This window comes from Gigantopelta aegis, chromosome 15 (genome assembly GCF_016097555.1).
Source record: "Gigantopelta aegis isolate Gae_Host chromosome 15, Gae_host_genome, whole genome shotgun sequence".
Lineage (NCBI taxonomy): Eukaryota > Metazoa > Mollusca > Gastropoda > Neomphalida > Peltospiridae > Gigantopelta > Gigantopelta aegis.
In genome coordinates, this window is record NC_054713.1 from 28,651,442 (window position 1) to 28,677,625 (window position 26,184).

Genomic DNA, 26,184 nt, shown 5'->3' on the forward strand with positions numbered 1-26,184 from the left:
CATAATTACTGTTTGACATCCAGTAGCCAATGATTAATTAATCAATGTGCTCTAGTTGTGTCGTTAAACAAACAGACTTTAACTTTATCTTTTAATTATTTACCATTATTCATTTTGAATCTCATTAGCTTCTGTGTTTGTTAAAATTATCAATGTCTGGAGAACGGTTTACAGGCTCATGTAACAGTCTATTTGCTAAATCAGTTTTAGCATGAAATAAATATAAATTATAAATTATGGTTATATGAGCAACTCATCTCAATAAAAATAGTTTTCAGAATCATGTTATGTACTCATTGAACCAATCGTTCAGTGTGTCATTAAATAAAACATTTTCATTTTTTTCCCCCCATTGAACCAATCAGAAAGCTCAGTGCAAATGTGCCTGGTCCAGTACCTAGAGTTACATAATCATCCAAACATCAACTTCATACTATCTAGTATTGATTGTATACACAGTATCTGTCAGTTTTATGCCACATACATGTTGATATCAATTAGGAGTAATTTAATATTTCAAGGAGTTGTGGTTTCAGAAATGATAACAAATTTAATCTTTTCGGCATAATTCAATTTTGAGATGATCTTTCTTATGAACAGAACAGGGGCAGGATGTAGCCCAGTGGGTAAAGCACTCGCTTGATGAGTGGTCGGTTTGGGATCGATCCCTGTCAGTGGACCCATTGGGCTATTTATCATTCCAGCCAGTGCACCACAACTCTTTTATTAAAGGCTGTGGTATGTGCTATCCTGTCTATGGGATGGTGCATATAAAAGATCCCTTTCTACTAATAGAAAAATGTGGTGGGTTTCCTCTCTGAGATTATACGTCAAAGTTACCAAATTACCAACTGTTTGACATCCAATAGCTGATGAATAATAAATCAATGTGCTCTAGTGGTGTTGTTAAATTAAGCAAACTTTTTTTTATGAACAGAACGGTACATACAGCGTGGCCTTTCTATTGAATAGGGGCGGAACGCAGCCGAGTGGTAAGGCGCTCGCTCGATGTGCAGTCGGTGATCGATCCCTGTCAGTGGGCCCATTGGGCTATTTCTCGTTCCAGCCAGTGCACCACGACTCATATATCAAAGGCTGTGGTATGTACTACCATGTGGGATAGTGCATATAAGGTATCCCTTGCTGCTAATCGAAAAGAGTAGCCCATGAAGTGGCGACAGCATGTTTCCTCTCTCAATATCTGTGTGGTCCTTAACCATGTCTGATGCCATATAACCGTAAATAAAATGTGTTGAGTGCATCGTTAAATAAAACTATTTTTTTTCTTTTTTTTCTATTGAACATAACACTAAATAGCATGGCTTTTCTTATGAATATGACAATACATGTACAGCATAGCCTACAGTTTTCTTATGAATAGTACAGTATACATAGCATGACTTTACTTATGAATAGTACAGTATACATAGCATGACTTTACTTATGAATAGTACAGTATACATAGCATGACTTTACTTATGACCATGACAGTACACATAAATATATGAAATCATACATGAAAATATAATTTTACATACATGTATACATATATGATACGAATTTATGATGCTACCTTTTCAATCCACGAATTTGAAATTTAGTTTTTTAGTAAAGCAATTAAAATGTATGCGCATGAAACAAAAGATTTCAATATACAGGCCCACAGGAACCAGAGGGGGGGGAGGGGGGGCTATCTATGGCCCAAATGAAAATGTATGCCCAGTCCCCCCCTCCCCCAACTAGACATTGCGCACCCCCCCAACCCCCCACCCCTTCGCCACAACCACCACCACTCCAGGTGTCATTTCTGTGGGCCTGCAGTATTTGATAATAATCTCTATATACTTAATAGAGGTAAGAAATGAAAATCACATTCACATTTGTCCAACTCACTGTGGTCTGCCGAGCTGTGGTTGCTGGTCTTCCATTTGTAATAGTCTGAAAATAAAACAAACATTTGTAATAGTCTGAAAATAAAACAAACATTTGTAATAGTCTGAAATAAAACAAACATTTGTAATAGTCTGAAATAAAACAAACATTTGTAATAGTCTGAAATAAAACAAACATTTGTAATAGTCTGAAATAAAACAAACATTTGTAATAGTCTGAAATAAAACAAACATTTGTAATAGTCTGAAAATAAAACAAACATTTGTAATAGTCTGAAATAAAACAAACATTTGTAATAGTCTGAAAGAAAACAAACATTTGTAATAGTCTGAAAGAAAACAAACACTTGCAATAATCTGAAAGAAAACAAACATTTGTAATAGTTTGAACTTACTAAAATAATGAAACACAATGGCAATGACCGTTCTAACCAGTACACCCTGACTGGTATTCAAAGGCCGTGGTATGTGCTATCCTGTCTGTGGGATGGTGGATATAAAATATCCCTTGTTACCAATGGAAAAATGTAGTGGGTTTCCTCTCTAAAATTATATGTCAAAATTACCAAATGTTTGACATACAATAGCTGATGATTAATAAATCAATGTGCTCTAGTGGTGTCGTTAAACAAAACAAACATCACTGTGAAACAAACATCACTGAAAATGGATGCCAAATCATGCCATTGTATTGCATTTACAAACTGGTTGATACGTTCAGTATTTTGACAAATGGATGACCAGATTTAAAAAGAGAAACTAGGGCATAATCATATAATTATTGTGTAACTTGTATCACTTGATAACTTGTATCACTGATTAGTTACTGCTGAACTTAATGTCCTACATTGTCCACTGTATTATAGTCAATCTAGGGTGCTTTGAAATCTGGTGCTTTCGCATTGTACTTCTAGTACTGCCGGTTTAACTAAGATGAATACTGCACAGACGACATTTAGTTTTGTTCTTTTCTAGATCTAAATAAAAATGGTTCCACATATTTGACTTTTGTTTTCCCTCCATGTCTCATAGCTCTGTAACAAAACTAGTGGCAAGCATATGACAAAGTGATGTAAAAAAATCTAATTAAATGAGAGTGCTCTCCCTTCTTTACAGGTACTCCAGTCCTGCGAACGGACTCGAGTCCTACTAGATTTGGCCTGCGCCTGTGTACTTGGGTACTCATCAAAACCCAAGTTGTATGAATGTAAAAAGCCACGCCCCAAGTAATATACATGTAGAAATGTGCAATGTATAAATAGTTAACGTAAAAAATTTAAATGAGAGTGCTCTCCCTTTATGGGTAGTCCAGTCCTAGCTGTTAACAGACTCGAGTCTTGCTAGATTTGGCCTGTGCCCGAATACCCAAGTTGTATGAATGTAAAAAGCCCCCCTCCCACACACACACTGCAATATACAAACAGAAATGTGCAACGTATAAATAGTTAATTTGCACTTGCATATACTTTACGCTTGCATGAAAGCATGTCTGATAGATACAGATCAGATAATATACTGAACAACAACATAAAAAAACCTGTTTTTAATGATAAAATTAACTTGGAAAATAAGACTGTTAAAATGGACATCAGTAACTGTAATAATCACAAAATCTAATCAGATTATAAACACAATAATTTTAAATTTAAAAAAAAAAAAAAAAAAAAAAAATAAATATATATATATATATACTATTATGTATGTTTTCTTTTGTTGTTTGGTATATTTAACAGTGCATTAAATATAGGTGAGGCTTGTCTACTTCAAAGACTGTTGGTGCTATTTATCATTCCAGCCAGTGCACCATGACTGGTATACCAAAGGCCATGGAAAAATATACTGGGTTTTTTCTCTATGACTGTGTCAAACTGACCAGATGTTTCAATGTGCTCTAGCAGTGTTGTTAAACAAAACAAACTTTTACATGAGCCTTGAGTGGGCAATAAAAAATGGCTCAATGTTGCTGGTTTATAAAGGCTACTTTCATAAGCATGTTTTTGTTTCCTTTCACAGGTATGTTTGTGTTGTGTGGCATTTTATGAAGTACATGTATGTAAAACATTATTTCTTAAACTATAGATGTAACCTGTGCAAGTTTAGATGGGGTGTGGTCATCTTAAATAGGGATTTCCCACAGAATATCACTCCTGTGTATATATAGCCACTCCTGTGTATATATAGCCACTCCTGTGTATATATAGCCACTCCTGTGTATATATAGCCACTCCTGTGTATATATAGCCACTCCTGTGTTGAGTAACAAATATGGCAACTTCCATTACAGTTGTATTAGTGCAATATTTGTACTGTAGTCAACTGGACCTGAGCATGCATAAAAAAAGGAAGGAATTGTTTTATTTAACGACGCACTCAACACATTTTATTTACGGTTATATGGCGTCGGACATATGGTTAAGGACCACACATATATTGAGATAGGAAACCAGAGAGGAAACCCACTGTTGCCACTTCATGGGCTACTCTTTTTGATTAGCAACAAGGGATATTTTATATGCTCCATCCCACAGACAGGATAGTACATACCACAGCCTTTGTTACACCAGTTGTGGAGCACTGGCTGGAACGAGAAATAGCCCAATGGGCCCACCGACTGAGCTAAATCCCACCTGCCCCACCCCCACTCCCCACCCCAAAAAGATCCTTACGAAATGCAGCATTGGGTAAGTACAAAGAAGGCTGTCTGCAGTGCAAATCAAAAAAGGAGAAGTGATCAGAATGATTCGGAACAGTTGAAATGGCCTTGAATATTGTCCTATCAAACACTTGTGCAGGAATTGTAGTAGGGGATGGTCTAAACTGTGGTGAGTGAAATTTATAGGGGGTGCATGGGGTCGAGACATATCCCCAGGAAAATGTATTGAAAAAGTTTTTTGCCTGAGTAAGGGTGTGTTTTGATCCCTGAAACCCTCCGCTTGCACATATGCCTGATTTATAGATGATCATGAAGCATTATCAGATTCTATACCACAAATCAAAAAGACAACAGCTGGGATTTCCCTATTTTTACTTTCATTTCGACTTCATCTGCAATAGCGCCAGGCTTGATTATATAGCCCTACAAGAATATTTCACTTGAAAAGCAGCATATAATATGAACAGCCTTGCAAAGTGCATTGATACAAACCTATGAGGAATGCACTACTGCTGCTGCTTACTGCAACATTGATCAATATGTAAAATATGAGATCATTTGAAAGCAGGGCAGGGTGACCCCTTAAACTGGCAGATGTTCAACAGACATCACTATACAGCAGTGTCACTCAGAACGTTTCGTTTCTTGATTCTTTCGTACAAAAAGGTTAAAGGTTGTTTTGTTTAATGACACCACTAGAGTACATTGACATTTACCCAGTGTCGGCTACTGGAGGTGAAACATTTGTTAATTCTGATATACAGTCTTAGAGAAGAAACCTGCTATATTTTTCCATTACTAGCAGGGATGTTTTATATGTATATCATCCCACAGACAGGATACCACATACCACAACCTTTAATATTCCAGACATGGTGCACTGGCTGGAACAGGAAATAGCCCAACAGACTCATTGATGGGGATTGATCTCAGACTGACCACGCATCAGGTGATACGCTCGAGTCACCTCCAGCCCTCCTCTTATTGATATTCATATGTAGGGGAAGGCTAGAGGAAACTCTATGTAATGTTTTGGCAATCGTCGACAACCAAACGGTCACAAGTTGTGTAACCGACGTGAGAACAGAATGATGGTTGGCATGAAATGTTGTGTCATGTAAATACTTTCACAACTTGAAAACTGAATCTGCTTCCTATTGGTGAAAAATTATTGAGTTAAATCCGAATGACAAAACCGTAACACGTGGTCAAGGCCGTATCTCGATCTGCACAATGCAAAATCAAATGGGCATTTCGCAAAATAGTGGATGCATGATTCCATGAATAGCTATCTATAGTGCCTCATCTATGGGAGGACAGCCACTGCCGAGGAGATCCTTTACTGGAGATTTCAGCCCTTTTGCTACTCCCAGACTAGTTTAATAAATCAAAACTAGAACAGGACAGAGCTCACTGGAATAAGTACATCTGTGATGACATGCACTCATGAATCACTGTCATAGTAGTGATGATATCAGGTGTTCCCGAAGTCCAGAAATTATTTTTTTTTGCTTCCAGGAACCTGACTCCTACCAAAAAAAAGCCTGACTAATTTTGTTTTATGTATTTGTAAAAAAAAAAAATGTATACATGTATTTATGTAAGTGAAAAAAAAGTACATTTTATCTTGACCCATAGGGGTAAATGTAGTTAAAAAAAACTAACACCCCCTCCCAAACCCACTCACCCCCCCCCCCCCAAAAAAAACCTTAATTTTTTAAAAGTACATTCCTTGCAACAAAGACATTTTTTTTTAGGCTTAAGGTTTTTACCTCATGCTTTTTAAGAAGACTTAACTACATTTAAACATGCTGAGCTTAAATTATGCATGCATGTCTATTGAATTAACTAAAGAGGATTTTTAAATATTTATTGTATTAGGTAAATTAACTGTATGGTTTGAGAAATATGTTTAATGGATGCCAGCTTCAGCGCAGGTCATCTGATGTCATTGGGACAGTGTATACTCAACAAAATTCATTAAGACCAGTAGAATTTTTTTGTAATTTTTTTTACCATAGTGCCATATTATTTTAGTAACTTTAGATGAAAGTTGAAGTTTGTTTTGATGAAGGATCCCTTGCTCCTAATTGAACAAAAAAAATAATTATGGGTTGTCCCGGCTGCATTCCTTCCCTCCCCTCATTACCGACATGGACCCGCCTGTACGGGGGAGGGTGGCGGTCCATGTGCTGAGATTAAATACATATCTGTGTAATCTAGTTGAGTGTGAAGATCACTTTTTTTATTTTGCTCTTATGAGCTATTATATGGGTTTGTTGGATAACACTTTCAGAATTGGCTTCTATTTTGTATTTGGACACCCACACAAAATGGCACAATTTACCTTTAATTTTGTCCCCTTGCCCATCTAAGTTATTGTTTGTTTGGTCCTTTTTTTCAGTTTTTTTCTTCTTTTTCCTTTTTTGTGTTTTGTTTTGATTTTTCCAATTTATTTTGTTATATATGTATATATTGTTATCTATTTTCAATTGGCCAATACTAAACAAGACTTAAAACCATAGCTCGAAATCTCCCCCCCCCCCCCTCCAGTCATTGACAGAACTCTCTGGTGAAGTCAGAGGTCATGCCCATGGCAGGCATGCTTGAACAGTTCTCTGATGGAAGCATGCCAAAAATGACCCATACTCACAATTGAAAAATATAGTGAGTTTTCTCTTTAAGACTATGTTTAAATTACCAAATATAGTCTTGTTAAACATAACATACTTTAACCATGTACATAATTTAGGTGGTGGTGGTGGTGTTTTTGCTCAGAAACATTTATGCAGGACAAAGTATCCTTTTTGAATGTTTTTATATATGCATGGTATAACTCCATGGTAACCTGAACAACCATTCTCAACTTATTTTGATGTCTAATATTGATTTTTTTTTTTTTATGTGTTCATTTTCCACACCCACGCCATACCAAAAACCACACACAAAGAAACAACTCTAACTTATAACTGTGTATACTAACTTCTTTCTCACTAACCATTAAAACATATCATGCCACACAACCAAGGTGTGCCCAGGACAGCATGCTTGAACCATAAGTGAATACAAGCATGGAAGCATGGAAATAAGTTAAAATGAAAAGAATACACTGCATATGGAGAAGTCATTTCTCTGAAGGTCACTCTGACCCAGCAATGAAATGGAAAAATATTTTCCTAGGTGGCAAAGCTACATAAGAATTTTTTTTATGTCTAAAAGTACATCTGTACCAAAAGCCCATACCGTGGAATAATGACGAAAAATGCTATTCACTCTATTTAAGAAAAACACACAAAAACTTACAGACTGAAAAATATAGTCTAACAATAAGTAAGATCAGTCTATTTTTCTCTTGGAATTCAGGATTATTGAATATTCTTCACCAATTGTCATAAAGACAAAACACACAGGAAGTTAGACTGTATTAACAATAAAATTGGAGAATTAAGCTTGCAGTAAACATTAATAATTGATTCACATATAAGAAACATGGATTCAGAATATGTTAAGATTTATTAAATAACATTTAATAATCTTTGTTAAGTGGTCACATGAATACCATGAAGATAACTTCCCCATGCTACCAGGGTTTCTGCCAGAGGGTAAAATGGGTAGGGCAGGTGTTTTTGCAGATTTTTAACTTTTTGACAAAATTAATTACTCTTATCATTACTGTATGATTTTCCAATAGGTGATGATTAATTAATCAATATGCTCCAGTGGTGTTGTTAAACAAAAACAAACTTATCATGAAGTTTTAACTTTAACACTGTTTTGGTGAAAACGACAGCTGCATAAAACTGAACGACAGTTAACACCACGTGCCTCAAAAACCAGAAAGTCAATCTTGGCATGCACAGTTCAAAATGTCTCCAGGGACACAGAAACACCCAGACCCCCCCCCCCCCCCCCCTTCCTCCAAAAGATCTAGCACATTAATGTTTTCTGCTATACCTGCATCCCCAAATAACAAAGTTAGACATGACCTTGAAGATCATAAATAATTAGGATGTCTTACATGGAGGTAATTTTGGGAATGACATGTGCTATGAATGTTTTACTATCCGTGGAAAATAGCTTCTGTTCTTCCAATATCTCATGACCAATACATTGCAGAGCATTGTGTAATGTTACACATTGTAGGTGTAACAAATAAGGGCAGTTCCAGAAGTCACAACATGGGGGGGGGGGGGGGGAGAGCCGTGGAACGCAGGGTAATTATTATTTTATACCTTGTGAGTGTTCTACAGATATATATTTCTTTATGAATACTTGTTTAAAAGATGTTTTGTGACTTGTTAGTATAGTGAAACTTCTTCACACCAGACACCTATGATCAAGGAAGGAAACGTTTTATTTAACGACGCACTCAACACATTTCATTTACAGTTATATGACATCAGACATATGGTTGAGGACCACACTGATATTGAGGGAGGAAACCCGCTGTTGCCACTTCATGAGCTTCATTGGATTTTTTATATGCACCATCCCACAGACAGGGTAGTACATACCACGGCCTTTGATATACCAGTCGTGGTGATAATGTCATAATTTATTTATTATCCACAAATATTAAGTATGATTGTATTTGCAATAATATTCAAGGAGATCAGTTACAAAGAAATAAAGAAAGAAATGTTTTATTTACCGATGCACTCAACACATTTTATTTAAGGTTATATGGCATCAGACATATGGTTAAGGACCACACGTCTCGCCCCCCCCCCCCCCCCCATGATAAAAGTCTGGTTTTGGTTTAAACAATATTTATTACCATTCAACAAATTAGTGGACATTCAACCCACATTACTGACATTATTTACAACTGTCGCAAATGAAAAGAATGATAATGGATGATAAAAAGAATACCCCCCTCGTGTCTTGTGATATCATAATTTATCAGCACTCATTGATAAAAGTATAAAATCCTCGGCAAGCCTCGGAGTTCATACTTTTATCAACTCGTGCTAATAAATTATGATATCACAAGACACTCGGGAAGTATCCTCTATTTCTGACTGTTAAATGACTCGATACTTAATTAATTCCATATGCAATATGTACAGTAGTAAAAGTGTCTGTTTGACATCATTGCAAAACATCCACGTTATTTGCTTGAGTTATGATATACATGTAGTTTAACTTAAAAAAAAACTCTGGCTGGTAAAACATGGGTTTTATACTACCTCAAATTTCAGAAGACATTCAATCAGAATCATTCTTATAAATGTTTTAAATTGGATACCCGAATAGTTTATATTACTTCTGTTTTAACCAATAACCCTTGAGCAGGAGTACCAAATGAAATTTATAGAATGTGTTTGGGCACTATTTCATTCCTCAAGCGTAGCAATGGGTATAAAAACAAATCCCAAATGAGTGCAATAAATTTCATATTGCACTTACACAAATGTGATCATTTATTTATTATCCACAAACTGTGATTTATAACAAACATTAAGTATTATTGTATTCGCAATAACATTCAAGGAGATCAGTTACAAAGATGCTCAATTATGGCAATTTCACAAACTGCAACTGCTGCAGTATACATTGTAGACTAGTAACATACATCAGACGTGTGCCATATAACAGTTTTTAATGTTTTATTATGACCCATACTATAAAGATAGCGTAGGGAATTTACACTGGTGTAGGAAGTGTGGGGGGGGGGAGGGGGGGGAGGCAAGGGGCATATGCCCTTCCCCCACACTTTTCAGATATTTAGCTTTATATTTGGTTTTATAATAGTGTAAAAGTGTGTAAATATAAAAGTGTGCACACACACACACACTTTTTGGCACCTTCCTACGCCAGTGGGAAATATGATATTTATGCAACCAATTTATTGTAAACCATGTGGGTAATAAATATATATATATATGTGTACACTGTACACCCCATCAAATTTCTCATACTGGCTTTGTTTTCTTTCCTTCATTAAGCGTACACTTTCTCATGCAGTCTTAAGGTTAAAGCAGAGATTATTGATTTTAAAACATAGCTTAAATGAGTTTTTACATTATAACATGGCCTGCATTTTGTTCAATCTGCATTGATTTTTTAAACTAATTTCTTCAACTGTGCCTAACACCCACTGCTGTGCTGCACACGTACAAGAGAAATACTTCATACATGCAAGTTATTAGTGACACCCGATTACATACTGTCACTTGACAGGCTGTCACATGGGATTATGTGGCACTCTTGAATGAGGTTAACACTTACAGTTACATGGGGATATTTATTTACAGTGCAGTACAAGTCACTACACGTACATTAAGTTAAATGGCATTAACTGTTTCTAGCTGTTTAATGGGGTTAACACTTATAGTTACATGGGGATATTTGTAGTACAGTACAAGTCATGACATGTATATGTAAGTTAAATGGCATTAACTGTTTCTAGCTGTTTAATGGGATTAACACTTATAGTTAAATGGCATTAACTGTGTCTAGCTGTTTAATGGGATTAACACTTATAGTTAAATGGCATTAACTGTGTCTAGCTGTTTAATGAGGTTAACACTTATAGTTGCATGGCATTAACTGTTTCTAGCTGTTTAATGGGATTAACACTTATAGTTAAATGGCATTAACTGTGTCTAGCTGTTTAATGGGGTTAACACTTATAGTTAAATGGCATTAACTGTTTCTAGCTATTTAATGGGGTTAACACTTATAGTTACATGGGGATATCTATAGTACAGTACAAGTCACTACACGTACATTAAGTTAAATGGCATTAACTGTTTCTAGCTATTTAATGGGGTTAACACTTATAGTTACATGGGGATATCTATAGTACAGTACAAGTCACTATATGTACATTTTAGTTAAATAGCATTAAAGGGACATACTGTAGTTTTTAAACACTAATACATATTTTTGACTATTATAACCATTTTTGATAACTTAAATCATACTTTACTTAGATTTTATTATTTAGTTTATCAATTTCCATACATTCAAAGTGTTTTTGGTTTTCCTGGTTTTTAATATCACAAAATGCATTTCTCATATTTTTTAAAATGCACGTGCGTCTGAGAAGTAACAGTTATGGATTCGAGTTTTAGTCAATATTTAGAGGGTATTTCACCATTTCAAAGTCACAGACTCATGTTTCACTCAGTTGTAACTTTATCCAAATGTGTTACAGGTTTGTAGATTAACTAGACTTAGTGTTAATTTTCACGGATTGAAACTAGGGTCTGTCCCTTTAACTGTCACTCCTAAATGAGGTTAACACTTATAGTTAATAAGGTGCTAATTTATATGACTACTCAGCTCTTTAAGAGCTACAAGTATATGTAGATTGACATTTGGACTGTTATTATTTTCAATAACAATTTTTCATTTGAATTTTCCAGGGTTCTGAAAACCGAAATATCATGTAAGTTACAAAAGGATATAATTTCGGTAGGCAATGTCCTCTTCATTGGTCTTAGGTCTGTCATTCCCAGGTCTCTTTGGGTCATGTTGGAAATAATTGTCAGATTTTATGTTCCTTAAAGGTGCGTAATAAATAAAATACTACACTTGTTTTTGCTAGATATCATTTTTACTATCATCCAGTCAAATACCATGGGACATTCACTTGTTTCATAAAGATATCTAGTAAAAAACAAGTGTAGTATTTTATTTATTACCCACCTTTAAAGAACATGAAATCTGACAATTATTTCCAACATGACCCATGGAGATCTAGGAATGAATAGACCTAAGACCAAGGAAGAGGACATCTACATATACCACTTTTGTGCAGTAAAAGAAAAATGAATTCTTTTATTAGTGCACTATAAATAATATATACTGGTAATAAAAATCAGATCAATCAAAGTGAAAACAAAAGCTTCTAACGACAACTGAAAAAGCATGTCACACAAACACCATGGAACTGAAAAGGCACCTCGATAAAATATGCTAAAGAAAATGTAACTTACCAAAATAGCCTGTATCCCACATCGCACCTTGAAATAAATAGAAAGACCATGTTTAAACATCACATGCATTATTTCTTATCGGAGTAGTTCTTAACATAGAAATCTAATAAGTACAGAATCAACAGGTGGTCTCTGCAACCAGGTTCAAACTTATTGATTTACATGTATACCCTAGAAAGAGATAGGCATGTTTGTGTAATAACACTACAGAACTTTGTTCAACACGTGGCTTGTACATGGTTAAAGTTTATGTTTTAATGACACCACTAGAGCACATTGATTTATTAATCATCGGCTATTGGATGTCAAACATTTGGTAATTTTGGCATAGTCTTAAAATAATAATAATAATAATAATAATAATACTAATAATAATAAATTCTTTATTTAGTGAGGGTAATACAGTTAGCAAAAGCTAATCTTCCCTGAGGCCCTCAGGTACAAACAATACAGATAAAATGGAAACCTACTACATTTTTCCAATAGTAGCAAAGTTTGTTTTGTTTACGACACCACTAGAGCACATTGATTTATTAATCATCGGCTATTGGATGTTAAACATATGGTCATTTTGACACAGTCACAGAGATGAAACCTGCTACATTTGTTTCCATTAGTAGCAAGGGATCTATAATATGCACCATCCCACAGACAGGATAGCACATACCACAGCCTTTGATATACTAGTCGGTCTGCACTGGCTAGAATGATAATTAGCCCAATGGGCCACTGATGGGAAATGATCCTAGACCGACCAGACATCAGGCCAGCAGTGCTTTACCAATGGGCTTATGTCCTTTCTCTTTAATACCAGGGACTGAGCCTATAAAGTCTTATATGAGTCTGGTCTCAAATCTTTAATACCAGGGACTGAACCTATAAAGTCTTATATGAGTCTGGTCTCAAATCTTTAATACCAGGGACTGAGCCTATAAAGTCTTGTATGAGTCTGGTCTCAAATCTTTAATACCAGGGACTGAGCCTATAAAGTCTTATATGAGTCTGGTCTCAAATCTTTAATACCAGGGACTGAGCCTATAAAGTCTTATATGAGTCTGGTCTCAAATCTTTAATACCAGGGACTGAGCCTATAAAGTCTTGTATGAGTCTGGTCTCAAATCTTTAATACCAGGGACTGAGCCTATAAAGTCTTGTATGAGTCTGGTCTCAAATCTTTAATACCAGGGACTGAGCCTATAAAGTCTTGTATGAGTCTGGTCTCAAATCTTTAATACCAGGGACTGAGCCTATAAAGTCTTGTATGAGTCTGGTCTCAAATCTTTAATACCAGGGACTGAGCCTATAAAGTCTTGTATGAGTCTGGTCTCAAATCTTTAATATCACACACATGCAGTTTGGAACAAGAAATAGCCCAATGGGCTATTGATGAGAATTGATCCCAGACCAACTTTGCCACTGGACTAGGTCAGGTCAGGTCATAGGGTTTTACGTGCACATTCAGAACAAGCTGTTGTAGCGCACGCCTGTCATGGGCACAAGAGCTGGCCTTGGCCAGCTCCTCCGTCCATGACAGGAGCGACTGGACTACATCCCACCGTACCTATATAGTACATATGGTGTCTACCATTTGATAACTGAGAGTTTGTTTGTGTAAGAAATAAGAGTAGAAACCCACTCCCATCACATGTGGTACCATACTCTTATTTTGCATTTCAATGATGTATCACAATCAAAAGTTTGTATGAATGACATGAATTAACCACTAAACATAACTTTTCTTTTGACCTACTTTAAAGGATTGGTGTTCAATTCTCATTATTATCCGTATTTTTATGTATGAATCACATACAATTTCTCATATACATACAGTCATGTCATGTCATAGGGTTTTACGTGCACATTCAGAACAAGCTGTTGTAGCGCACACCTGTCGTGGGCACAAGAGCCGGCCTTGGCCTCCATCCATGACAGGAAAGGTGGGGGGAAGGGGAGAGGAGGGACCACCTGCACTGGCAGGTGCAAGTGAGCACCAGCAGCCCAATCAAATCAGTAGCAGGCGGGTGGGGGTGGTGGTGGTGCTATGGAATTTGAATGGAGCAGTTAAATGCCAAAGAGAAAAGGGTGCACAATTTTGATTGAGGGAATTTGGCGTAATTTTTGACCGGTCGGTCGAAAGGTAACTGGCCGAGCTAATATAGGTTTTGATGTTAGTGAATCGAGAGTAGCTCGTTAATACAGTGCTCTACACTCGTTTTTATACCTTACTCTTCTTTGGCTAGTGGACCAAAACATTTTACTCACCAGGCTCAAAATTTTACTCGCCAAGCTTAGAATGTTATAGCGACACTACTCTTTTTGTGACCGGCCTCGGTGGTGTCGTGGTTAGGCCATCAGTCTACTGGCTGGTAGGTACTGGGATCAGATCCCAGTCGAGGCATGGGAAAAATATAGCGAGTTTTCTCTTTAAGACTACATATATGTTAAAATTAGCAAATGTTTGACATCCGATAGTCTTGTTAAACATAACATACTTTAACCATGTACTTAATTTAGGTGGACCAGCCTCGGTGGTGTCATGGTTAGGCCATCAGTCTACAGGCTGGTAGGTACTGAGTTCGGATCCCAGTCGAGGCATGGGATTTTTAATCCAGATGCTGACTCCAAACCCTGAACGAGTGCTCCACAAGGCTCAATGGGTAGGTGTAAAACCACTTGCACCGACCAGTGATCCATAACTAGTTCAACAAAGGCCATGGTTTGTGCTATCCTGCCTGCCTTGCTGCCTGTCATAAAAGAGTAGCCTATGTGGCAACAGCGGGTTTCCTCTATAAAACCAGTGTCAGAATGACCATATGTTTGACGTCCAATAGCCGATGATAAGGCAAAAAAAAATCAATGTGCTCTAGTGGTGTTGTTAAATAAAAGAAACTTTACTTTGTTTTACTCTTTTTGTATCATTTATAACACATCAACTGAAGTATCTGGATTGTTTTCGCCAAGTTACTGCTGGCACTAAAATCAGCGATGAGTTCCAAACGGTACCGAAAATTAATACGGAATTCACAATGATCAATCGGACAACTTCGTAAATAACAAAGTGTTCCGACTGCACAATGATGTTCAACAAATTTTATTGGTTTTAGATGTTAGGACTCTGAACACACATGCCAAATAATTTAATACTTAGACATTTTTTGAGTCAGTCACCAGACGGCAACGATAATAAATTCAATCAGTCGCTACGTCAATATTTTGGTCACATTGGCGACCATTTTGGTCGCAACATAGAGCACTGACATATATTATACAAATAAAAAGGACTGCCCTGAGTTTGCGCCCAATGTATGCTGTTTTCGACTAAACAATTTTGTCATGACTGAAATGACATGCTAAATATATTATTCTTATTTAAACAAGCATTCTGAGAGTACTGCTAAAGTAATACATGTCCCCTACCAGGCCCAACACATTTTTGTATCTCCTATATAACTTTGAAAAATGGGTAAATCACCATGAATGTTAAACCTGATCTGTAATCGTACATGATAAAGCTATATACAAAATGTCATCGTAATATCTTCAAGCAATGCAAAAGTCTGGAATTTTTTTTTTTTCATATCTCCAAATTAAGTTCAAGGGCCATAACTTTGACAAATGGGTACATGGCCACGAAAGTCAAACCTGATCAGAAACAGTACATAATAAAGCTATAAAAAAAAATTCAGCTCAATTTCTTGAGGTACTGTGAATAAAAACATCAGAAAAAACCTATATTTGGAACAGACAGACAGAAAGACAGAGATGAAACCTATAGTCCATTCCATTTGTACCGGTAGGGGACTAAAAATCAATGTATGTATATTCAATGTATTTCTGATCAACAAAACATTTGCAAGTTGTCAAACCAGATTTGGTACTTTCAATAATTTTAATTGTACAAAAAAAATATATAATAGGAAATAAACTGAAGTTTAATCTACTACAAACACTAGAACAATCAGAAACACATTTAATATACAGCAACTGGTAATTTATGAAGAGAAATATATTTTATACATAATTATAGTCTTTAAAAAAAAAAACCACACGTTTTATTTAATGATGCACTCAACACATTTTATTTATGGTTATATGGCATCAGACATATGATTAAGGACCACACAGATATTGAGAGAGGAAACCCGCTGTCGCCACTTCATGGGCTACTCTTTCCGATTAGCAGCAAGGGATCTTTTATATGCACCATCCCACAGACAGGGTAGTACATACCATTGCCTTTGATATACCAGTTGTGGTGCACTGGCTGGAACGAGAAATAGCCCAATGGGCCCACTGATGGGGATCAATCCCACTATAGTCTTTAAAAAGTCTACAATGTATGTTATAGTCAGTAATATCTTAACTCGGGGAAAGTCAAATTAAGTTTTATTATTTTCTTTTGTAAGAAAACCCATGCAAATTCATGGCCTAAATATATGAAACTGGGTAAATATATATCTTACACATTGAGTTTGCAATATGTCATGAGCTCAAATTATAATTATAGAAACAAGAAATCAAAAATCACTTCCTGATTTCGGTCCCAGTTTATCTTTCATCACCAGAATTAGGTCATTTTCATAACATAACAATATAGTCATTACCATTCCGAGAATTTCAGCCTGTTGTGTTGGGCAGGAAATGCATTAGCTTTACAGAAACATCTGAGGCTGTAAATTGAATACGTGTACTTATGTCACCGAGAGAGAGAGAAAATTGATATATTCATCTGGCTAGGGGATCAGACGGATTTACTGTATTATACAACAAAGAAAGGAATCTGGAACAACACCCCAGCACTCGGACAACAGGTTATATCAGTGCCTATAAGTCACCTCAGTACTTGTCCGATTTTGTTAAAGGGACATTCCCGAGTTTGCTGCATTGTAAGATTTTTCCCGACTAATAAAATATTTCTACGATTATACTTACATATTAAACATATTTTCTTGTTTAGAATATCAGTGTCTGTATATTCAATATGTTTTTGGTCATCTTAATATTTGTAAGAAGCCCAAACTGGCTTTTGTCTTCAAATCATTTTGTACGTATGAAAAAAATATATTTTAGAAAATAAAATGAAATTTAACCTAGTACAAATATTAGAACGATCATAAACACGTTTAATATACAGCCACTAATACAGAAAAATATATTTGATATGTAATTACAATCGTTAAAAAGTCTACCATATTGTTCCTATTTGTAGCGCCCCCTCTAATATAAGCGCCCCCTATGATCACGAGAAGTGTATCATGAAACGGTACCCGTAAAATAGTAAAACTGCCGACTTGCAATGACAATAATCGGTAAACAAATAAAATCCAAACAGGTGAAGCACTACGACACTAGTATGGGCGAACAGTATGTCACACACGTCGTTTATCAAATGTATGTCGCTGTTATCTCCATGCAGAATGAACGCACGACACTCCGTTAATGCTGTTCAAAACCGAAAGTACAAACATACCGGTAGGTATTTACACCGACACCGTAACACCGTTTCAAATATATTCAGACTGGGTGACAAAATGAAGTGGGCGAGTATGAGGGGTCTCAATCACACACCCCTCCCCCACCCCACTTTCAAATACACTCCGCAGGCCCTATATGCCTACGTGCACAGTACCATGTATTTCGATAAATCAGCTGACGATGTACGGTACGCTACGTCATTTCAACAAGAAAACGTCACTGGTGGAGTGACTCGGCCGCAAAGCTTTTGATGTCTAAGCGAGCCAGACGCATTGACAGTTTGATACGAGGATTTTTCACACGTATTACGAAACGTGTTCTAGTATTCTAATTAGCGCGCCCCCTTTGTGTTTTGCATCGCGCCCGGGCGCTACAAATAGGAACAATACGGTATGTTAGTCGATAACATCTTAAAAATTGCAGCAAACTCAGGAATGTCCCTTTAAGTTAAAGACAGAAATGGCATGAAATAGAGTAACTGTATTTTATTAATAGCATGGATCTTGTATTAAACAGTCAAAATAGTCAAAATATCTTGTATAAAACAGTCAAAATATCTTGTATTAAACAGTCAAAATATCTTGTATTAAGCAGTCAAAACAGTCAAAATATCTTGTATTAAACAGTCAAAATATCTTGTATTAAGCAGTCAAAATAGTCAAAATATCTTGTATAAAACAGTCAAAATATCTTGTATTAAACAGTCAAAATATCTTGTATAAAACAGTCAAAATATCTTGTATTAAACAGTCAAAATAGTCAAAATATCTTGTATAAAACAGTCAAAATATCTTGTATTAAGCAGTCAAAATAGTCAAAATATCTTGTATAAAACAGTCAAAATATCTTGTATTAAACAGTCAAAATAGTCAAAATATCTTGTATAAAACAGTCAAAATATCTTGTATTAAGCAGTCAAAATATCTTGTATTAAACAGTCAAAATATGTCACTTTTACATGTACAGTTCATATATAAAGGACACCATTTTATAATGCTAGTTTCAGCCTGCCAACTGTCACGATGCTGTTGGTTAACTCGCCAATCTCACAACTTCTACGACTGTCCATTTGCTAGTCTGAGCACTCTTATAAGTTGATTCTCATCGTATGCAACTCCTACGACCTGCTTGTTGTTTATTTAAGTGCATGCACCAATCGTAAGTTAGGAGTAGGGAATTAAAATGTAACCGTCAAGTTGGTCACCTTCATTGCGACAGCTGGTAGTCTAACACTAGCATTAGCCACACATCACTTGAAGTATTTACGGTACGGTGGTTCGGTACCAGTGAACTCATATGAGTATGATTAAATTACTTGAACATTGATATATGGTTATGTTTTTTTGTGGGGTTTTTTTTAACAGAGAGTGGGTTATTTTCATTATCTTTATCTTTTTTTCTTCCTTTCTTTCTTTCTTTCTTTTTTTCTTCTTTCCTTCTTTTTTTCTTCTTCTTTCTTTCCTTTTTTTTTTTTATTGCTGATATATCATACTGGTATTTAATTAAAAATTAATAATAGTATTAATAAATTACTTCAACATCGATATGTGGTTAAGTTTTTTTTGTTTTAACATTGACTGGATTATTTTCATTATCTTTATTTTTCTTTTTTTCTTTCTTTCTTTTTTTTCTTTCTTTCTTTCTTCACTTCTTTTTTTTATTACTTATGTATCATACTGGTGTTTAATTAAAAATGAATTATAACAGTATGATTAAACTACTTGAACATCGATATATGGTTACATTTGTTTTGTTTTAACATTGATTGTGGGTTATTTTCATTCTCGTTATCTGGAGGGTTTGAAAGTGACTGCAGGTAACACAGCACACACACATATGCACGTAACAACTTCTGAATGAGCACATATAAAAACAAGACTGCAGCTGTGAAAAAGGCAACTTTTTGTGCAGATGGCGACATATTTTTAACAGACACAATCACTTTATGTCAGAAAGACCTCACCGATTTTTAATTATTTAATAAAGCAATTCCATAAATAGAAATCTCCCAGGTCTGAACACAGAAACCGTCTTCTTTGGGCTGAATTCCACCCTTCAGATGGACTCTCCCGTCCTAACTACAAATATTTAAATACCTGTACAGACAGACACCACATTTGCGTAATGTGCACAGGTTGGGCTATCGATGTGTACTCAGCCGTCTATTGTTGGGACCCTTTGCTTGTGGTCGCTTTCAATGCAAAATATATATAGGGTTAACCGGCATACATCGCCCATGTTTGTCTGGCCCCCTGCTTCCTTGACAGGCCACAGACAGCAAATTGACAATGCATTTAGCACATATACACTGCGTAATTAGTCTTACAGCAATTAAGGAATGTCCAAAGAAGAAGAAAAAAACAAAGGTCAAATAACAAAAGATGGAGTTGGTTTTTGTTTTGGGTTTTTATTTTGCTCCCATAAAAAAAATGGCATTTAAACTTACAAGCTTAAGATGTGGAAGATTATATATATATGTGTGTGTGTGTGTGTGTGTGTGTGTGTGTGTGTGTGTGTGTGTGTGTTTCACAATTAATGTAATTGTATATTATTTTTAAAAATGCACAAAAATTGCAACCCCCCAAAACATTACCAACATAATAATAATCTACATGCAGTATACATATTTTTCTTCATACGTCATGTCAATAAAGACATTTTACATAATATTAAAGATTTAAATCCATATTTCACTCCGAATTTTTTTTTTTTTAAATTTCTGTTGCTAAAATGTCTGTGAGGAAAACTGACTGGGTCCAGTTAAATCATCATTTTGCAAATGGTCCCCCATCCCCCAGCTTCCAATGCCTACGACACCCTGCTTTCTATGCCTATGACAAGGTTTCCTGCTAAACAGATCCTATACAAATATAGGAGGATATAATTTGTGTGTGTGTGTGTATGTGTTTAATGACACCATTAGAGCACATTGATTTATAAATCATTGGCTATTGGATGTCAAACATTTGGTAATTTTGACATATAGTCTAGAGAGGAAATCCACTAACTTTTCCCATTAGTAGCAATGGATATTTTATATGCACCATCCCACAGACATGATAACACATACCACAGCCTTTGATATACCAGCCGTGGTGCACTGGCTGGAACGAGAAATAGCACAATAGGTCCACAGATGGGGATCGATCCCAAACTGACCACGCATCAGGCGGATGCTTTACCACTGGCCTACATCGCGCCTCTAGGATATAAGTAAGTAACATGGATATAAATCATTGGAGTGCACAACATGCCACATACCAATTTTCCCTGCTCTAAACATTTTATTTTAAGACTGTTTATGTCAGCTTCTGCAATGTCACTAGAAAGACTGAGTACAGGTTTTAATATACATTTTTTAATTTTTAAAACAACTACATCATTAATAAGAAATGGTGATCAAATCATGACCTATTGTTCCTTGTGACACATCATAATAGCATCCTGACACAGGTGCAGATAGTTGCGACAAACTAGATGAGCTAGACGAATCCTGTCTGTTTAAAAACCACCTAGCTGAAGCATCGATATGCATACACAATTTGACATACACACATGTGTACTGTTATATATCTGTGTCCTAAAACATATTCTCATCACCAGCTGTTACTGCAGAGATATAGATTTCATTTAAATACCATAGGTGGGATCTAGTTCATTTGGTAGAGGCGTCACCTGAAATACTCATGGCATAGGATAAGAACCCAGGGGCACCTAATCATCCATAGCCTAGGTATGTGCTGCTGCTGTCTGTGGGAAAGTGCACATAAAAGATCTCTGGCTACAAACTGACAAGGCAACACATGCCATGATATTTGTAATACCAGCACTACAGAGAAGCAAAGAAAGTCAAGGTTTGTTTCGTTTAACACCACAAGAGCACGCTGATTTATTAATCATCGGCTATTGGATGTCAAACATATGGTCATTTTGACATAGTGAGAGTAAATCTGCTACATTTTTTCCATTAGTAGCAAGGGATCTTTTCTATTTACCATCCCACAGACAGGACAGCACATACCATAACCTTTGATATACCAGTGGTAGTGCACTGGATGCAATAAAAGAAAGAAAGACATGTTTTATTTAACAACGAACTCAACACATTTTATTTACGGTTATATGGCATCAGACATATGGTTAAGGACCACACAGATATTGAGAGAGGAAACCCGCTGTCGCCACTTCATGGGCTACTCTTTCCGATTAGCAGCAAGGGATTTTTATATGCACCATCCCACAGACAGGGTAGTACATACCACATTCTTTGATATACCAGTGGTAGTGCACTGGCTGCAACGAGAAATAGCTCAATGGGTCCACCGACGTGGAACGATCCTAGACTGACCGTGCATCAGGCGAGCACTATACCACTGGGCTACGTCCTGTTTCACATGCTACGTTAAAGGTTAATGATGCGAAGAAGACATCCTTTTGAAACCTGATTGCATTTGTCAGTTGGAAATGGGACTCTGTGATGAGCTCTGCGACTTGGCTGCACACCCACACAGGACACTATTATATAACAATAGCAGCTGCAACCTGCACTCCGGTATTGATTTTAGATTGCGTCTCTCTCTCTCTCTCTCTCTCTCTCTCTCTCTCTCTCTCTCTCTCTCTCTCTCTCTCTCTCTCTCTCTCTCACACACGCACACATACACAACACACGCACACAACATACGCACGCACACACGCACGCACGCACGCACACACACTCTCACACATCTTGTGCAACGCAAGATGAATTTTCTTAATGACATCGCTACCTACATGCATTCTTTACTTCTGCTGCTACAAATGGAAAAATATATCAGGTCTTCTAAGACTACATGTCAAAATTACCAAATGTCTGATATCCAAAAGTTGATGATTAATAAATCAATGTGCTCTAGTGGTATAGTTAAACAAAACAAACTTTTTAAAAACTTTTTCTCAGTCAGTAGAGTGTTTGCCTGAGGTGCTTGCATCGTAGGATCAGACCACCTCAGTGGACAAATTCTCTGATTGGGTATTTTCCCCATCCCACCCAGACATTAAATAACCATAGTTTAAAATGTGATACCATCTCTCCCAAATGTGAGAATAACCATATGTTAGACATTAAATAACCATAGTTTAAAATGTGATACCATCTCTCCCAAATGTGAGAATAACCATATGTTAGACATTAAATAACCATAGTTTAAAATGTGATACCATCTCTCCCAAATGTGAGAATAACCATATGTTAGACATTAAATAACCATAGTTTAAAATGTGATACCATCTCTCCCAAATGTGAGAATAACCATATGTTAGACATTAAATATCCATAGTTTAAAATGTGATACCATCTTTCCCAAGTGTCAGAAAAACCATATGTTAGACATTAAATAACCATAGTTTAAAATGTGATACCATCTCTCCCAAATGTGAGAATAACCATATGTTAGACATTAAATATCCATAGTTTAAAATGTGATACCATCTATCACAAGTGTCAGAATAACCATATGTTAGACATTAAATAACCATAGTTTAAAATGTGATACCATCTCTCCCAAATGTGAGAATAACCATATGTTAGACATTAAATATCCATAGTTTAAAATGTGATACCATCTATCACAAGTGTCAGAATAACCATATGTTAGACATTAAATATCCATAGTTTAAAATGTGATACCATCTATCACAAGTGTCAGAATAACCATATGTTATACATTAAATAACCATAGTTTAAAATGTGATACCATCCCTCACAAGTGTCAGAATAACCATATGTGAGACATTAAATAACCATAGTTTAAAATGTGATACCATCTCTCCCAAATGTGAGAATAACCATATGTTAGACATTAAATAACCATAGTTTAAAATGTGATACCATCTATCACAAGTGTCAGAATAACCATATGTTAGACATTAAATAACCATAGTTTAAAATGTGATACCATCTCTCCCAAATGTGAGAATAACCATATGTTAGACATTAAGTAACCATAGTTTAAAATGTGATACCATCTATCACAAGTGTCAGAATAACCATATGTTAGACATTAAATATCCATAGTTTAAAATGTGATACCATCTATCACAAGTGTCAGAATAACCATATGTTAGACATTAAATAACCATAGTTTAAAATGTGATACCATCTCTCCCAAATGTGAGAATAACCATATGTTAGACATTAAATAACCATAGTTTAAAATGTGATACCATCTATCACAAGTGTCAGAATAACCATATGTTAGACATTAAATAACCATAGTTTAAAATGTGATACCATCTCTCCCAAATGTGAGAATAACCATATGTTAGACATTAAATAACCATAGTTTAAAATGTGATACCATCTATCACAAGTGTCAGAATAACCATATGTGAGACATTAAATAACCATAGTTTAAAATGTGATACCATCTCTCCCAAATGTCAGAATAACCATATGTTATACATTAAATAACCATAGTTTAAAATGTGATACCATCCCTCACAAGTGTCAGAATAACCATATGTGAGACATTAAATAACCATAGTTTAAAATGTGATACCATCTCTCCCAAATGTGAGAATAACCATATGTTAGACATTAAATAACCATAGTTTAAAATGTGATACCATCTATCACAAGTGTCAGAATAACCATATGTTAGACATTAAATAACCATAGTTTAAAATGTGATACCATCTCTCCCAAATGTGAGAATAACCATATGTTAGACATTAAATATCCATAGTTTAAAATGTGATACCATCTATCACAAGTGTCAGAATAACCATATGTTAGACATTAAATAACCATAGTTTAAAATGTGATACCATCCATCCCTCACAAGTGTCAGAATAACCATATGTTAGACATTAAATAACCATAGTTTAATTTGTGATACCATGGGCACAATATTTCACGAGAACCGTTGTTCTGTTCGAGTGTCAGTTACGCAACTTTAAAATCACGAGAACCACCTATTTGTTACGTGGTGAACAATTATATTCTAAAATTAAAAATACTATATATCAGTAACGAAAGTGTAAATCAGTTTATGCTTTTAAATATATTTGAACCGCCAATGTAGCACAAAATCGTAGTACAAGTGTTTTAGGATTAGGTAGGCCTAACTCGTCGGTTACGAGGACTATATTCACCGAACAATTGGTTACCTAAGTAAAACTCAAGTGAACTGACTTCTGGTTACCTAATATTTTGAAATATTGTCCCCTGATTGGTAACAACATTAAGTAAAAGAGGATTTTGTTTAAATTGTGAAGAAAAAAAAGGAATAAAATGTGTTTGAAGCAAAAAACATAACTTGGTGTTTATTGTAAAACTACAGCATTGCATATAAAAATCTTTATGCACATGCTTTGCCTGAACTGGTCTCTCTGAAAACAACCATTATTTTGATTTCCTGCCCTTTGTCAATATTCCATGATAAGTAATGCTGAAGAAATTTTGTTTTGTTTGTTTATCAAATGCATTTTATTTGATTTTGTTTTCCTGAACGAGATCTTCTTTCTGTTACAGTTGTTACCACTATATAATATGACATTGAAAAAAATCAGTGAAATACTCATGGCATTATTTATGCCTCTCAGTATACATGCATGACATGTGAGTTGTCTGGTATCAGGGATTACCATACATACAGTATATGCAACTGGCCTTGGTGGCACAGTGGTTAAGCCATCAGACTACAGGCTGGTAGGTACAGGGTTCGCAGCCCGATACCGGCTCCAACCCAGAGCGAGTTTTAACAACTCAGTGTGTAGGTGTAAGACCACTACACCCTCTTCTCCTTCACTAACCACTAACCAACTAACAACTAACCCATCACCCTGGACAGACAGCCCAGATAGCTGAGATGTACCCAGAATAGCATGCTTGAATTTGGATATAAGCATGACAATAAGTTGAAATGAAATGTTTGTAAGGCCATCTTTACAAGATCTCTTTTCAGGATCGTAATTGTAGAGGTCAATGTTAAGTCTGCAGACTGATCTTTTGTTTTATGTGTCTGAATAACTGCAATATCAAATGTAAATGTCAAATGATTGTGGATCTATGCTGACATAGTGTAACAGAATAACTGTAGCATCAAACATTTATGTCAACTGAGTATGAACTATGCTGATATATATACAGTGATTGAATAACAGTAATGTCAAATGTAAATGTCAAATGATGGTGGAATTATGCTGATATCAACTGTTGAATAATTACAATGTCAAACAT

At 35.7% G+C, this 26,184-nt stretch overlaps 1 protein-coding gene across 8 annotated transcripts in view; it reads right to left on the bottom strand.

The window, feature by feature from the left end:
- LOC121390769 (zinc finger protein rotund-like) overlaps positions 1 to 26,184 on the bottom strand; it is a 176,016-nt gene that overhangs the window by 28,456 nt on the left and 121,376 nt on the right. For 5 of the 8 annotated variants that reach the window (XM_041522677.1, XM_041522683.1, XM_041522684.1 and 2 more), the window contains exons 3-4: positions 12,492 to 12,518; positions 1,873 to 1,938 (exon numbers count right to left, since the gene is read on the bottom strand). In XM_041522677.1, coding sequence (XP_041378611.1) covers positions 1,873 to 1,938; positions 12,492 to 12,518 — 93 coding nt within the window. The remainder of the gene's footprint in view (positions 1 to 1,872; positions 1,939 to 12,491; positions 12,519 to 26,184) is intronic. The other 3 variants (XM_041522679.1, XM_041522682.1, XM_041522678.1) reach the window with 2 other exon arrangements.